The sequence below is a fragment of the Xyrauchen texanus genome, chromosome 12 (assembly GCF_025860055.1).
Source record: "Xyrauchen texanus isolate HMW12.3.18 chromosome 12, RBS_HiC_50CHRs, whole genome shotgun sequence".
In the NCBI taxonomy this organism is placed as follows: domain Eukaryota; kingdom Metazoa; phylum Chordata; class Actinopteri; order Cypriniformes; family Catostomidae; genus Xyrauchen; species Xyrauchen texanus.
Genome location: NC_068287.1, coordinates 15,968,052 through 15,985,274, shown reverse-complemented (window position 1 = coordinate 15,985,274; position 17,223 = coordinate 15,968,052). Strand labels below are relative to the sequence as shown.

The 17,223-nt window shown below is 46.9% G+C and overlaps 1 protein-coding gene across 1 annotated transcript in view; it reads left to right on the top strand.

Annotated features, from left to right (window-relative positions):
- baiap3 (BAI1 associated protein 3) overlaps positions 1-17,223 on the top strand; it is a 92,904-nt gene that overhangs the window by 64,767 nt on the left and 10,914 nt on the right. Inside the window, exons 17-29 of the mRNA XM_052138685.1 lie at positions 407-497; positions 652-708; positions 1,079-1,176; positions 2,099-2,150; positions 2,266-2,417; positions 2,625-2,748; positions 2,970-3,113; positions 3,280-3,372; positions 10,670-10,885; positions 12,873-12,941; positions 13,057-13,136; positions 14,230-14,338; positions 15,397-15,468. Of these exons, the coding sequence (XP_051994645.1) occupies positions 407-497; positions 652-708; positions 1,079-1,176; positions 2,099-2,150; positions 2,266-2,417; positions 2,625-2,748; positions 2,970-3,113; positions 3,280-3,372; positions 10,670-10,885; positions 12,873-12,941; positions 13,057-13,136; positions 14,230-14,338; positions 15,397-15,468 (1,357 nt within the window). The remainder of the gene's footprint in view (positions 1-406; positions 498-651; positions 709-1,078; positions 1,177-2,098; positions 2,151-2,265; positions 2,418-2,624; positions 2,749-2,969; positions 3,114-3,279; positions 3,373-10,669; positions 10,886-12,872; positions 12,942-13,056; positions 13,137-14,229; positions 14,339-15,396; positions 15,469-17,223) is intronic.

Here is a 17,223-nt window from a genome sequence, read left to right as displayed (position 1 = left end):
ATTTTTAGTAGTCTGTGAGTCATGAAGTAAAAATAAAATAGGAAAAATGTTACAATTGCCCCAGTCTACATAGAAACCAACATTTGTACGGTCGATTTCTAGTTGGAGGGCCAAAATAGATCCATTTAAATATGATATTTCTGTCGTCAATTGGAGCAGCTGTGTCTGTGATCTCATGGTGATATGCCCTTTCTGACTCTGGGTAGATTTGTGATGGGTAATGAAACACACAAAAATGTATATCCTATGGGGTTTTTCCAGTGTTACTATTATAAAGTAGTACACTACACCAGGCTCAGAGACACACATACAAATACATACAGCACAATACATGCAGTATGCAGACAGTGTAGTTTAAACTGAATTTTTCTTGAATATTGATCTACTGTGTGTATGTGTGGTTTAGGAGCATTGGTCATATGCAGTCAATGGCGGCCTTTAGAGTGGTGTGTTCAACCCGCAATGAGCTACACTTGGAAATAGCAACAGTTATAAAGGTAATCCATAACAACAATGAGACTGTGTCTCATACTGTATACAGTACAGTGTGATTTTAAACAACTTTAGCTTTTGTACCTGCAGCAACAATATATTATTGCTCATAAATTGTTATACATAACTTTTGGTTTCTTTTCTTGTTTCTGAATTTAGAAAGGCACAGTTGAGTGGTATGAAGGAATAATATCAAATATTAAACCAGATGAAGGGGTAAGTGTTGGTTTATATCAATTGCCAATTAAACGTTTTTTCAAATGCAATTTCATCCATATACTGTACTAGCTACAGCATACGCAAGTGCGCAAAACTAAAGCGAATGCCTAATTTCAATGGTCCTCTTTATTATTTCTATATTACCCAGCATGAAATGTAAAAGTGGAACAAACAGAACATTTGATATTGTGTGTGTGTCTAGGCATTATATTTTATTTTATCATGGGACATTATACTGTATGTGAAATGGAACACTGCTGTGGATAGTGCTCCTGCAGTTTTATTATTTGCCATAACTGAACAACGAAGTGTTGCAATAGCAAGGGCTTATCTCACTGATATGTTTGTTGTCTGCATGTCTCTATAGACGCTTGAGGAACAGTTGAGGCGTTTGGTTATGGTGGTAGATGCGGTTTGTGCTGATGTGCAGAGAGGGCAAAACGTGTACAACAAGCTCTATTACAGGTAATTTTTGTAGAACTTTGCTTAAAAGAATAGTAAAAAAAAGGAAAATTCTGTCATTATTTACTCATCCTCATATTGTCTCAAACCCTTATGACTTTCTTTCTTATGTGGAAGTCAAAAGGGATGATTTTGAATAATTTACTGGTTCGTATTCTTCATGACATTACAATATAATGGGTACTGGAGCTCTCAAGCTTTAAAAAGGTTAAAAAAGTACCATATAAAGCATAAAAAAGTAGTCCATGCGACTTATATTCCAAGTTTGAAATAGCAATAGCTTTGTGTGACAAACAGAGCAAATGTACGGTTTGTCATTCACTGACAGTTTTTCCCTCCAGGGGTTTGCTAACTGCTGCAACTGCATCATTGAGTCAGTGATTTAAACTTGAGAACTGAATCAGTCGGATCATTCAGACCAGTTTTAAGAACTGGATTAACCAATTCACTGAAAAGAACCAACTTAAAAGGATGGTTCTTTCACAAATCTGACAACGCTACTTCTCTCATATACTCTTTAAGATTTTCAGTTAATAATAACTTTTAAATTCCAGACTGTTCCACACAAAGACATGTTATGGTTTCAGAAGATTTTAAATATAACACCTGAGCTGTATGGACCACTTTTATGGACACTTTTAAAGGTGCTTTTTTGTCATTTTGGAGATTGATAACCAAGTCTTCATTCACTTTTATTATATAGAAATCAGTGGCAAGGATAAACAAAAAAAATTCCCATTTTGTGTTCTACAAAAGAAAGTAATATGGGTTTGGAACATGAAGGTAAGTAAACAGAATAAACATTTTTAGGTGAACTATTTCTTTAATGGGATCTGCTGTCTGGGACACAAAAGCCATTTTTGCCATTAAATGTAACATTTAAAACAAAACAGAAAATACGTTGTTTTTGTGTCTTCTCTTTCAGCTCTGTGAAGGTTGACTTCTTCAGTGTCTCCTACCGGCAGTTAGAGAAACTTGTAAGTATGTGAGTGCCGCTGGGAATGCTTACAGACCTTTGTTAAAAATAATTCCTACTTGGATAAACAGGAGTTGGGCAACAGTGAGGGAACTTTCATCTTCGGCTGTCTCCAGGTGGCAGATGACGTGAGTGTTGCAATGGAGCGAGTATGTGGGGACCTAGAGCAGGAGAGTTCTCGGCTCACCCAAACAATGGGAGAGACACTGTTTGAGCTCTATATGTCTCTGAAGACTCTAAAACGCTTCAGGGAGTTCCTGCCTATCAAGTGAGTCATTGACTTCCTCTTGATCCATCTGTGGGGGTTGACAGCATGAGTGCTAATTCATGGAAAGAGTGACTCTCATATAGAGAGTGACTGTACATGCGGGTTGATGGATGAGTTATTGTAGCCATAATTGGTTTTACACTTTAAGCTACTTCTGTATGAGTGTTGGTCATAAATGGTATTTGGGATGTTGTCATCTCTTTTCAGAGATACTAAGATGTTGGCTCTAACTGGATTTCACAACTGGTTCAAGACCTCTATTCACAAATGGTTGCAAATTGTACATGAAAGGTCCACTGACAGGATCCGCAAAGCAGTGGAGATGGATCAGGTAAGCTGACTGCCAAACCAAGGAGGAATCATTCTGATACTGGCAAAAAGTGGTCAACAATATGGGTTTTTCAATGGTGATGCCAATATCTAGAGAGCAGGGTGGCCAACAGCCATTATTAATCCTTTATAATCATTAAGATTCCACCGGTAAGTGTGTTTGTGAATTTGTATGTGTGGAATAGCATACCGTCTATTAAGTCTATTGTATTAATGATACAGTTGGAGCCGGTCCAGAGTCAGACCAAACACAGCTCCTCGGCAGTGGATGTTACAACATGTTTCAGCCAGGTTCGTGAGTTCTGGGTCCAGCTGGCATGGCCTGATTCAGCGGGAGCCTTCATTTTCATTACACGCCTGACGGATGTGAGCACCACTGAACTCTCTAAGATCCACTTTCATAACCATGCCACTTAAGCTTGCACAGCTGGGGATCTACAGTCCAAAACACTGCAAATAAAAATCATGATAGTAATGGAAAGGAGAATTGATGGTTTAACCCACATAACACAATTCTTTCTTTGTGTGGCAGAATTTCTGCAGTGAGGCAGTGTGTTACGCTGAGCTGATCAAGCGCAAGATTGAAAGGGGCCAGCTGGGAGACCACAAGAGCTTCATCGTGCAGGTAGAGCCTCAGGATGAGGGGGGGTTGGCTTTTATTATGAGTGAAGTAAATGTCAGCGTTGAGTGTTTCTCCCTGACAACACTGACATCTCAGCAGTGCACCTGTGTCACAGTGTGACTGACCTCATTAGCGCCCCCTTTTATTTTTTAATTATATATCTTCTCTCATTGTCTCTTTTACTGTATATTGTACAGAACAAACTACTATTTTTACACAACCACTGATTCTGATAATCTTATGTGCATTTAGAATCTTATGTTTTCATCTGTGGGTCGAGTGCAGAGGTATTCCATTCAAAGTTGGATGTGGGATATTCCTACTTGATATCTCTGATCCCCAACCATAAAGGCATTCCAATGCCTGATGCTCAGAAGATGATACCTAAGTTAACAAATCTGCATTGCTCTCGTTAGCTTAGTAGGTGTTCGACTGTCCACAGAGATGTCTCCAAGCAACCCAGTTGTGGGGGATAAATGATGCTACACAATGCTAACATTTGTTCTACAGGTGTATAATTTACCATGTTTTACACACCTGTCTCGGAAAACGTTGAATAACAAAGAAGTTTTATTTTCATGATATGAATGAAATTTGGCTCATTGATACTTTTTATTTGCTTAAAGTTACACTCATTAATCTTTTCCACAATAAAAGTTTTACTGCAAAGGAAATTCATAGTCATTTTGAAACATGTATAAAATCATGAGCACTTACATGAGATGAAGAAGCCAGTCATATCAGCAACCTTATAAACGCTGTTTTATTCTACGTGGTTGGGGTCCCCTCATGGGGGCTATCATGTTATGATCACATGACCAGCCGAATACTATTTGTTTAATCTCAGCAACCATCCTGTTATTTGACACTGTCACTTATGGATTAAATGAATCATTGCTGACTGTGAATAGTAAATTTCTACCTTAGCATTGGTAACTGAAATCATTTGCATTAGAAAGATGCTGCATCCACGACACTAAGTCCAAGGTGACATACATAAAACTAAATTACTGAGTGCACCTTTAAAGTGGAATGTTTATCATAAACTTTGTACTTCTCTTTGGGTGAGTTGAGGATTTTTGCACAAGTTTCCAAGTTGGAAGTCCGACTGACGTTTCATTGCACTTTTCCACATAGGAAGTTGGAAATTCCGACTTTCCGAATTGAATGGAATGCAGCATAATGCTGGCAATGACATTTGATATTGGGAGGATATTTGATTATAATGAGTTCCACCACATTGCTAGGAGTATAGAGCTTTTCAGTCATGATGTCAATTGTATGCCAAACCATGAAGGCCAATTCGAAATGGGTTCCCTCTGGAATTTACAATGGGTTTTAGAATAAGAATTTTTGATTTGAGTAAAAAAAGCCTGTGGTAAACATTACTTGCAGATTTTTTTGTTTAACAACATACATTGCATGTCATCAAACTTCAAGCATGAATTTTGAAGCCCCTGTGCTTATTGAAAATGTAAATTACTGTTAATGTGCTACATATGGACTGCAGCGGTTGTCCAATTCACATTCATGCTTAAGGTATGACTGTGTGTAATTTATGTTTTAAAATGAAATGTGAAGTCTCTACATAATGATTTGGGCTGTCAATCGATTAAACATTTTAAAAGAATTAATCGCAATTAATCGCATAGTAATATTTTCCTGTGAAAGGCCCCCAGATTAGAATATATTAATTATAATATATAATAAATATATAATTTAGACAATTAAAATAGATTACAAAAATACATACGTATATTGTGGCAACAGACAATTAAAGTATTTAGACAATACAAAAAGTGTCCTTAAAAAGTCAACACAGCACAGCTTCAATCAGCACACTCTAGGTAGTTACAAGTGCTGTCAACAGAGACTTACAGTTATTCATAAACTTAAACATCTGTCAGTTCAGCCTAGCCTTCTGCTTCTTCTTTATCAAAGTATTATTGAGTCAGTTCGTATGTATGATGCCATTTGTTTTTTCCATATGCTAACAGTTACCAATAAGAACAAACTCTTAAAGATAATTAATCTAGAGAGAAAATTATTGGTATTCCAACCCCAAATTCATCGGACTGTGTTACTTTATATATGCTTAGGAAGGCACATAAAATTTTAAATGATCCGGACCATCCACTTTTTCAGTATTTCATCCTCCGTCCTTCTGGCCGCAGGTATAGACTACCCATGTGCAGAAAGGCCAGTTATGGTAGGAGTTTTGTTCCTATGGCTACACGAGCTTTAAACACATAGGTAATCTGCCATTTTTTATGCTATCGTATGCTCTGGCATTTGTTGTATGATCTTGTTTTTTTTGTCCCTCTATGTTTGTGATTGTTTTGACGGTTAATATGTATGGTGTTGTTGTGTTTATGTTTTTTCTTCACACCGACATTGGAAACAAATTTACTTTTTGAGGACAATAAATTATCTACCTATCCATCCATCCATCCATCCAACTATCTATCTATGTTTTATTGTCATAACATTGAACCTAAACCTATTATTGGCCTACATCCCTCTGCTCTATTTTTAAATGTTGGTCCATGTACTCACCCGTCAGATGGATGCATCTCACTTTGGTGGCGCTTGTAACGCACACACAAGATGAGACAAGCGAGAGGAAAAGACAGGGGGAGCTAGGGGAACACTAGAGCTGGCAAAGCGAAGGGGTAAACTAAACAATAACCAACAAGAGTGAAGCGAAAGGGCAGCGTATATATATGGGAAAACGAACAGTGCAGGTGAGACTAATAATCTAGTGATTAGAACGAGTGCGGGTGAAACTAATACTCTGATGAATGTGAGCGAGCGCGAGAGCCAGAGGGGGTGGGTGCAGGTGAAACTAATAACAGGGAACGTGCACGCTAACAAGGGGACTGTGGAGTTAAATATGGGCGAAATGGGCAAAGAAGAGGTAAGGGCAAAACGGGACAAGGTGAATGTTACATAGCCCCCCTCAAGGGATCGGATACCAGACGATCCCAATGAACAAAACCCCAGAACAGAAAACCCACAAAAACCCGAAAACAAAATGAGGGCAGTCCAAGGGGCACAGAGGGTAGGCAGGAAGTCCAAGAGGGCAACGAGGGGCAGACAGGCAGTCCAAGGGGGCAACGAGGGGCAATAAGAAGGTCCACGAGGGCACAAAGGGAAATTAAACAGTCCACGGGGCCAATTAGGCAGTACAAGGCAAGGTCATGGGGAACATAGCGGAAAGGCGGGTGGCCAGGAGATCTGGGGGGCAGCCATAGGGCAGAGACAGGGTCAGGGGGCCTGGAAGGCGACTGTAGGACAGGGACTGGGTCCGGGGGCCTGGAAGGAGACCACAGGACAGGGACTAGACTAGGAGACCTGGGAGGTGGCCATGGGACAGGAATATGGTCAGGAGGCCAGGGATGAGGCAACAAGGCCGGGACAGGGTCAGGAGGCCACCGGACAGGGTCAGGAGGCCAGGGAAGAGGCCACAGGACAGGAAGAGGGTCAGGAGGCCAGGGAAAAGGCCACAGGACAGGAAGAGGGTCAGGAAGTCCGGGAAAAGGAACGGTTACTGGAGGAGCTGGCAGAACCAAGTGAGGAAGGGTTTCTGGGGGCGGAGCCGTGAAAGGCGGGGCCGTGGAGGATTTTGGAGACAGAGTCCTGGAAGGCGGAGCCGTGGGAGACTCAGCAGGCGGGGCACTGAGAGACTGAGGAGGCGGTGCCGAGGAAGGCTCGGGGGGCTCAGGAGGCGGTGCCATAGGGGGCCCAAGAGACAGGGCAGAGGGAGGTGGTGCCGCAGGAGGCTCTAGAGGCGGAGACCTGGAAGGCTCTGGCGGCAGAGCCGATGGAGGCGGCACCGTAGGAGGCTCTAGAGGCGGGGGCCTGGAAGGCTCAGGAGGTGGAGCCAATGACGGTGGCGCTGTGGGAGGCTCTAGAGGCAGAGGCCTGGAAGGCTCTGGAGGTGGAGCCGAAGGAGGCTTCAGGGGCGAAGACCTGGAAGGCTCTGGCGGCGGAGTCAAGGGAGGTGGTGCCGTGGGAGGTTTCTGAGGCGAAGACCTGGCAGGCTCTGTCATCTCTGGGGGTAGAGCCATAGGAGGCTCGGAGGCGGAGCTCTAGAAGGCTCTGGAGTCCCTGGGAGCAGAGCCGTAGGAGGCTCTGGAGGCGGAGCCGTAGGAGGCCCGAGAGGCGGAGCCGTATGAGGCTTGAGAGGCGGAGCCCTAGAAAGCTCTGGAGTCTCTGGGAGCAGAGCTGTAGGAGGCTCGGGGGGTGGAGCCGTAGGAGGCTCTGGAGGCGGAGCCCTGGAAGACTCAAGTGACTTGAGGAGCGGAGCCCTGGAAGGCTCGAGTGATTTGAGGAGCGGAGCCCTGGGAGGCTCAAGAGACTTGAGAGGGGGAGCCATGAAAGACTCGAGAGACGGAGCCTTGAGAGGCTCGGGAGGAGGAGGAGCCCTGGAAGACTTGAGAGACGGAGCCCTGAGAGGCTAGAGAGGAGGAGGAGCCCTGGAAGACTCGAGAGACGGAGCCCTGAGAGGCTCGAGAGGAGGAGGAGCCCTGGAAGACTCGAGAGACGGAGCCCTGAGAGGCCCGAGAGGAGGAGGAGCCCTGGAAGACTCGAGAGACGAAGCCCTGAGAGGCTTGAGAGGAGGAGGAGCCCTGAAAGACTCGAGAGACAAAGCCCTGAGAGGCTTGAGAGGGGGAGGAGCCCTGAAAGACTCGAGGGACGGAGCCCTGAGAGGCTCGAGAGGAGGAGGAGCCCTGAAAGACTCGAGAGACGAAGCCCTGAGAGGCTCGAGAGGAGGAGGAGCCCTGAAAGACTCGAGAGACGAAGCCCTGAGAGGCTTGAGAGGAGGAGGAGCCCTGAAAGACTCGAGACACGAAGCCCTGAGAGGCTTGAGAGGGGGAGGAGCCCTGAAAGACTCGAGAGACGGAGCCCTGAGAGGCTTGAGAGGCGGAGCCCTGGGAGGCTCGAGAGGAGGAGGAGCCCTAGGAGGCTCGAGAGGTGGAGCCCTGAGAGGCTCGAGAAGCTTGAGAGGCGGAGCCCTGGGAGGCTCGAGAGGCGAGGCCCTGGGAGGCTCGAGGGGCAGAGCCCCGGGAGGCTCGAGACACTTGAGAGGCAGAGCCCTGGGAGGCTCGAGAGGAGGAGCCCTGGGAGGCTCGAGAGGCAGGGCCCTGGGAGGCTAGAGGGGTAGAGCCCTGGGAGGCTTGAGAGATTTGAGAAGCAGAGCCCTGGGAGGCTCGAGAGGAGGGGCCCTTGGAGGCTCGAGAGGCGGGGCCCTGGGAGGCCCGAGAGGCGGAGCCCTGGAGGACTCTGAGGGGCGAGCAGAGGCTGGCAGAGTCATAGATGACTCTGAGGGCGGAGCAGAGCCCCACAGAGCCGTGGAAGACTCTGAGGGCGAAACAGGGGCCGGCAGAGCCGTGGAAGACTCTGAGGGCGGAGCACAGGCCGGCAGAGCCGTGGAAGACTATGAGGGCGGAACAGAGCTCGGCAGAGCCGTGGAAGACTCTGAGGGCGGAGCAGAGGCCGGCAGAGCCGTGGAAGACTCTGAGGGCGGAGCAGAGGCCGGTAGAGCTGTGAAAGACTCTGAGGGCGGAGCAGAGGCCGGCAGAGCCGTGAAAGACTCAGAGGGCGGAGCAGAGGCCGGCAGAGCCGTGAAAGACTCTGAGGGAACCTCTGTGGTCTTGAGCACAAGACGAGACTGGGGAGAAGGTGCCCTCTTCCTTCTCTTTCTCCTTCGGCCAACAGGGAGCGTGGCCATGGGACGGTCGAGGTTACAGCCGCTGGCTCGCTGACCGTGGCAGGCGTGGGTGCTGGCTCGCTTGCCTTGGTAGGCATGGGTGCCGGCTCGCTGGCCGTGGCATGCTTCGAGACTGGGGCCGTGGCATGCTTCGAGACTGGGGCCGTGGCAGGCTTCGAGACTGGGGCCGTGGCAGGCTTCGAGACTGCGGCCGTGCCAGCCTTCGAGACTGGGGCCGTGGCAGGCTTCGAGACTGGGGCCGTGGCGTGGAACTCTGGTTCAATGTCTGCCTCCCCCACAGTAAATGAGGAGGTAGGGCGAGGTCAATAAATTGAGCCAGGTCGAGGGAGCAGTGACCACCAGGCATGAACGACGAGGTTGGCTCATTCAGTCCACATTGAAAAATGTCTTTCAGAGCCACCTCATCAAAGTTCACCTGGTTAGCCAGGGCACAAAAGTCTACCACATAAGCCTCCAAGGGTTGACTCCCCTGACGCAAAACCAAGAGTTGGGCCGCTGGTTCCATAATGTTAAGGGCAAGGTTCATAGTTCTACAACCGCTGCCCTGCATAAAAAACCCTTGGCAAGCGTCCGAAGAGCCATCAAACCTCTCCGGGGGTGGAAAGCTTACGGCGCTCACGGATGTGTTGAGAGCATCAACGGGCTCAGGGACAGACACAGGTGGAACAGTGTGAAATGAATCGGAAATAGTACGTACCTGCTGCCCCTGGGCCGTGAGCGCTTGGTCATGTCTCCCAACCGTAGATCCTCGTGCAGAACGTGCCGTGAAAATCCGCTCTAGTGAGCTGCAAAAATCCACCGGGGGATCCATTGTGACTGTTCTGTATGGGTTGGTTATTCTGTAACGCACACACAAGACGAGACAAGCGAGAGGAAAAGACAGGGGGAGCTAGGGGAACACTAGAGCTGCAAAGCGAAGGGGTAAACTAAACAATAACCAACAAGAGTGAAGCGAAAGGGCAGCGTATATATATATATGGGAAAACGAACAGTGCAGGTGAGACTAATAATCTAGTGATTAGAACGAGTGCGGGTGAAACTAATACTCTGATGAATGTGAGCGAGCGCGAGAGCCAGAGGGGGCGGGTGCAGGTGAAACTAATAACAGGGAACGTGCACGCTAACAAGGGGACTGTGGAGTTAAATATGGGACGAAATGGGCAAAGAAGAGGTAAGGGCAAAACGGGACAAGGTGAATGTTACAGCGCTGCATCTTTTATGAGACATTTTTATCATAAATCTAAAACTGGAAATTCCAGAGGGAACCCCTGGCTTGAATATGCTTATTCTTTTATGGGCTTTAGGTCTGCAAACTGAAAAGCTCTATTGTGGAGTGCACAATAAGGAGGTGGAAGTTGCGCGGGTTAGATGTATCTGTAATTCAGACACAGTGCGTCTTACCTCGTTAGCGACCCCCTGTTTATTTTTTACATTATATTTCTCTCTGCCCCATTTAGACCTCCTTATTTTCTTCTTTTCTTTCCACTTCTTTACCTCTCCTTTCCTCAATTCCAATCTCCCCTCCTCTTCCTCCCTCAATTCTCCCGGGCTCCTGCTTTTGCACAGGTTTGCATCGCTCTTAATAGCACAGAACATGTGCGTGTGTACCTAGGGGGTCTGCCGCGGGAGCTGGACTGGCGGGGAGTTGAACAGGCCATGGAAGAGTCATGCGGGTTGGAAGGGAAGGAGCAGGTCAACAAGTCCCTGAATGGTCAGCTCTACAACGCTGACAACGACCTGCAGAGGGAGGCCAAGCGCCTAATCGCACACCTCATTGACAAGGTAATGGCATACACATTATATCAAGAGCCGAGCTTAGCTGCTCAGAGAGCAGATTATATCAACAGCTTTAAAACTGTCATCATGAGTTTAGTAAAATGCAACATGCAAGATAAATGCACTGCACATCCAAGTATGATGTGCTAACACTGTTGTCCGTCATTTTGGGCACAATGTGGTTTACCTCTAGGACATGGTCTGGATCAACATCCTTGTTTGATAGGAATGTTGTTTTAGGAACAGCAAGAATAGCCTTTAACAGCACACCCATTAGCCACCCAAAGCCTATTTACTGATTGGCTGATGCATATTGTACAAAGAAAGGGTTTTATGAAAATGATTAGCTTCAATCTGATTGGCTGGTTTTACAGAGTTTCTGTGAGTGAGGGTGAACAGGGTTCCCCTTCTGTGACTCACTCGACATTGTGTTGATGTAGTGACACTAGGGGTCCCTCTTGGGAGCCCCAAAACCTCAGATCTTTGAGAAAAGGCCAATGAGAATTGGTGAGTGGAATTTGCATGCCACTCCCCTGGACATACAGGTATAAAAGGAGCTGGAATGCATCCACTCATTCTGATTTTTTCTTCGAAGCCAAGTGGTTGTTTGTCAGCAAGCTGAATTCCACTGCCGGTCCATGCACCTTTCAACGAGAAGCGTTTGCTGTTGGATATATGGCGTTTTGTTTTGTGTTCACCACACCCTGGATGGGCTGCAATACACACATTGTCAAAAAAGAGCAGTTTCCTCTCTCCTTGGGTCACACAGCCGATGCCCACAGCTGCTGTTACCTCGGCGACCAGACACCGAACACTCACAGCCAGGACCTGTTTCAATTTCAGAGGCTCCTGGGGCATATGGCATCCTTGGCGGCTGTCACGCCGCTAGGGTTGATGCATATGAGACTACTTCAGCACTGACTTCAGACACGTGTCCCGAGGTGGGCATGGCGCCGTGGCACACATCCTGTGGTCATCACGCCGGTCTGCTGCCACTTGTTCAGCTCTTAGACAGACCTTGCATTTCTGCAGGCATGAGTCCCCCTACAGCAAGTGTCCAGGCGCGTTGTGGTTACGTCAGATGCCTCCAAGTAAGGCTGAGGTGCTGTGTGCATGGGCACACAGCCGCCAGCTCCTGGACAGGACTGTGTCTGCATTGGCACCTCGAGTTGTTCTAGGGCAAGCATGTGTTGATCCGGACGGACAACACAGCGACAGTAGCATATATAAACCGCCAAGGTGGCTAACATTCTCGTTGCATGTCGCAACTTGCCTGCCATCTTCTCCTCTGTAGTCTGCAGTGACTAAGGTCACAGAGCCCCCCTCGGGACAGACGTGCTGGCACACAGCTGGCCCCGGGGGCTGCGCAAATATGCATTCCCCTCAGAGAGCCTACTTGCACAGACCCTGACTTTCACCCTCGTGGCGCCGTTCTTGCCCACCCAGACTTGGTCCTCAGACATCACACTCCTCACGAAAGCACCTCCCTGGAATGACCTCCTCTCTCAGGGATGGGGCACCATCTGGCACCAGCGCCCAGACATCTGGAACCTCCATGTCTGGTCCCTGGACAGGATGGGGAAGACTTAAGTTGTCTACCACCTGCATTGGTAGATCACCTGGTGAAGCAGATGTGCAGTCAGGTCAGTGCATTCTTTCCTGCAGGAGAATTTGTAGGGGCGGCTGTGCCCCTCCACCTTGGTGCACGTAGCTGCTCTAGTGCCACACCACGACTCGGTGGAAGGTAAGTCTCTTGGACTAGATCATCAGGTTCCTGAGAGGCGCCAGGAGGCTGCTAAATGGACCAAACTTGTTGCTGAAAGACAAAGGTCTAGCTCTGCAAGACAAAGCCTAACTCTAAACCCAATCCTACATTTATCCTTGAATTATTGCTAGATAGGTGTATTAATTCTAACTTTAATACAACCCCTAATATCTGAGGGCAATGATTGGCTGATGTTCCGGTGTCATACTTTGTCTTTGTCCTCCACAGATGCTTCCCGAACTCAAAAGATGCATTCAACACATCAGCCTCTCGCCAGACTCCATCAATAATGATGAGGTAAGTACGAATAACTAGAGAAAAATATTAAGTTATTCATATTAGCTTAATTCAGTTTTGGCCAAACATTTAGATTGCATTTCCATTCCGTGTCCTCTCTGATAAATTTCTTCAGGCAGTATCTCCTCTGATGAAGTACCTGGATGACACTCTAGTCATCCTCAATGAGTCACTGGTTAAGGACAGTCTAACAAGGTAATTACTTTCTTCATTTAGTGACAAGGGCAAACCTGAGGGGGAATCATTGAAGGGATAACCGTAATGACAGGGAATTGCACTTACTTGCATGTTCTTGAAGCAGGGGTGGACTGTGACTAAAAAGTATCCTTGGACTTTCTGGCACAGAGCGGCCCACCAAACCCGGTCCGCAACACACCACAACATAACACACCAGTTCATTGATTTAATTTTTGTCCAAGACCAATCAAAAACTGTATGGTTTGCTCCTCCTTTGTTTTCATCTAAACAATTTAATTTGGCCATTATTTTTCTTGCTTATAATTCACTGTAACCCAGACGGAGGCTGTGTGCTTTGCGAGAGAAAAAATAAGACATTCTGTCGCTTCAAACTTTTTTCCGAGTGATCATTTTACATGTAAATATAGCCAAAATCACAGCACAGCCGTTGTCTTTAATGTATGTTATAAATCCAGCATTTTAGCAGTGCAGAGCAGCAGCTTGGAAATTGCTTGGAAGTGACTACTGGTTAAAATGGAGCCTTTATGGGTGGTGTTTCAGTCACTATTTCATGCTCGTTCGGTTGTCTGACAACAGAAACAGAACAAATATGTAAATGAGAACAGCTTTATTCAGGTGTATTAATATACAGTATGTGAGCACAGAAAGTAAGAGTCAGAATGCAAATATGATGTGATGATGTCATGAATATGCTAATTTACACAAGGCGGTCCACATGAGGTACAGAGTTGATACACTTATACAAATTTGTGCTCCGATGTGTACGTAATTTCAAAATAAAAGCCATTACATTATTTCAAAGTAACAGTAATTTATTTGGCTTGTCTTGTAGAGTTTATTGAATTTTCGCTTTGTTATGAGGTCCGCACAGGCATATTGGAGCCCAGGGCGGCTGCCTGTAGGACGGCTGGTACATGCGCAGCAGCGGGCCAGCCCAAATTATCCAGCGGCCCACCTGGAAAATGCTAGGTGTTCCCCATGGCCAGTCCACCCCGTCTTCAAGTAAATAGGGCACTATGAAGTGAGATGAGCGGAAAATGACTGTGCAGAACAGTGTGAGTGTGATTTTTTTGTTTGTTGTGTGTTTCAGGGTTCTGCAGAGCCTGTGGGAGCTGCTCCTGCGCATGATCCTTGACACTGTGGCAGAGAACAGAGGCGTCCAGGTGGAATTTTACAGACGGTTCCAGTACACAGTAGAGGTCAGTGTAGATGAGTCATAAACAGTATTCTGTCTTTGGAGCCAGAGCTATTGTCGGATCCTTTTGATAATTAGAGAGTGGTGCTGAAAGCCAACTACACACCATTACTAATTAAAAGGTTTGGCTATTTCAGCTACACCCATTACTAACATATGCATAAAACAAAACGCACATACAATCCCCTTACAATACAAATATGGGGATACTTTACAATAGGGTTATAGTCATTAACATTCATTTATTCATGACAACCTTAGAAATGAATGGAAGTTTTTATAATGGATCTGACAAGTTGGTCTTATGCTGCTGCTACTAGAGAACAACTACAAAGTCTTGCTACTATTCGAACATACACAGACATGCTGTGTTTATGCTGTGCCGCTTCTGCTTCACATTTAGACATACATATAATCCGAATTCTAGACATGTGGTACTGGGGAAGTTGAGCGTTTCAGGGAGAAAACTCAAAAACTCGCCTCCTTGAAAACGTTCAACAAGCACATATGTAGTGTTCAGGTGTCAACATACTTTTGGCAATTGAGTGTATGTGTACTCTCAGCTGGTCAATATGAAGGGTTTAATACAAGTTTACTGCAAAAGGGAAGTATCCACTTGCCCAGTTTCCATCAACATGCATTCACAGTCATGGTTTTCACTCACAGCATCTCTGGCATATTCAAAGCACATTTGATATTAGTCAGTGTGCATGACCGCACCTCAGTAGAAAATTAAGAATGTCCCCAATAGAATTACAATATGTGAGATCCTGTATTCCAACAGAGAGGAACTGGCAGGAACTCATGACAGATTTACATGAAAACTCATGAAATGCTGCATGAGAGCGGGGACTGAACATGTTGTTCACCATGTTGGTCTTTTAGCATAACAAATCTCAAGAGTGTGTTACGAGAGTGTTTGCAAGTCTGCTGGACTCCATGCAGTCATGTAATGGAAAAAGAGAAAGAAAAACAAAAATAGAAAGTGGGAGAAAGTTGACTTGCATTGATTGTCAGTCTGGTACAGCAGACTTATGATAAAACAAGCCCTTTTTTGTGCAGACACTGGTGCGGTTCTTTAATGCTGATGGAGAAGGGCTGCTCATGGAGGACCTTAAAAATGGAGATTACAAGGTATGTACTTAACCAATGGCATGGGCTTAAGCATTGAATGTTTTTTGAAAAGCTGAAGACACATCTTCAGTAGTGTTCGTGTCTACCATCGCCAGACACTACTCAAATATAAGACTCATGCAAAAACCAAGCTGCATGATGACCTGCAGGAGGCGCTACGCGTACTCGGCTTGCTGCGGAGACCAGGCCTCCAGCCCTCGGCGTCGCCTGATGCCGGTGGCCGGGGGAGAGGACGTCGTAAGCGGTGTGCGAGCGAAGCGCGGAAAGAGGCGGGGGTCCATGCTAGGCTAAAAACAAACCCTAGCCGGCCGGCTCTCCCGTCTATCCTGCTCTCAAATTTTTGCTCCCTGGACAATAAACTGGACTATATCCGACTCCAGCAGGCTACGCAGCGTGAGTTTAGAGACTGCTGCGTCTTTGTTTTCACGGAGACGTGGCTCAGCGACAGAGTTCGGATGCCGCCATTCAGCTAGACGGGCTCACCTCGTTTCGTGCCGACAGAAATACAGCTCTCTGCGGTAAGACTCGCGGTGGTGGCTTGTGTGTTTACATCAACACGGAATGGTGCAAGAACTCTATGCTAGTCTCTAGTTACTGTTCATCGCTGTTGGAGCTTGTGACTGTTAGATGCAGACCTTTTTATCTACCACGGGAATTCACCACTGTTTGCATAACCGGGTTTACATTCCCCCAGCGCTAATGCTAAGGAAGCGCTCTGTGAACTGTATGGGGCTATGAGCGAACTGCAGAGCGCTCACCCCGACGGACTGTTTATTGTCGCCGGAGATTTCAACCATGCAAATCTCAAGACAGTGCTCCTAAATTCCATCAGTATGTGGACTTTGCAGCGAGAGGCGAGCAGCTTGATCTTGTTTACACAAACATCCCAGGCGCGTGCGGTGGAGCCCGCCCACACCTCGGCTACTCAGACCACATCTCTGTTATGTTAATTCCAGCATACAGACCGCTTGTCAGACGCACAAAACCGCTTCAGAAGCAGGTGAAAACCTGGCCAGCAGGAGCCATCTCTGCTCTTCAGGACTGTTTTGAGTGTACTGACTGGCACATGTTCAGGGAGGCTGCAACATATGGCGATTCTACCAACTTGGAGGAATACACAGCATCAGTGACCAGCTACATCAGCAAGTGCATTGATGATGTCACTTTCTCAAGACCATCACCACACGCTCCAACCAGAAGCCGTGGATGACTGCGGAGGTGCGCACGCTGCTGAGGTCGAGACTCCGCCTTCAGAGCAGGCGATAAGGCAGCCCTAAGAACAGCTAGGGCCAAACTGTCACGGGCAATCAGAGAGGCAAAGCGCACATGCCCAGAGAATCCACAGTCACTTCCAGGACAGCGGTGACACGCGGCGCATGTGGCAGGGCATCCAGGCCATCACCAATTACAGGACAACATCAGTTGCCTGTGACAAAGATGCCTCCCTTCCAGATGCGCTGAGCGACTTCTACGCTCGGTTTGAAGTGCAGAACGACGTGATGGCGAGGAAGTCCACCCCTCCTCCCAGCGACCAGGTGCTCTGTCTTACCACGGCAGATGTGAGGAAAACTCTACGTAGAGTCAACCCACGGAAGGCTGCTGGACCAGACAACATTCCTGGCAGAGTGCTCAGAGGATGTGCAGACCAGCTAGCAGATGTTCTTACCGACATCTTCAACATCTCTCTGAGCAGCGCCGTTGTTCCAACGTGCTTCAAGGCCACCACCATCATCCCCATGCCAAAGAAGTCTTCAG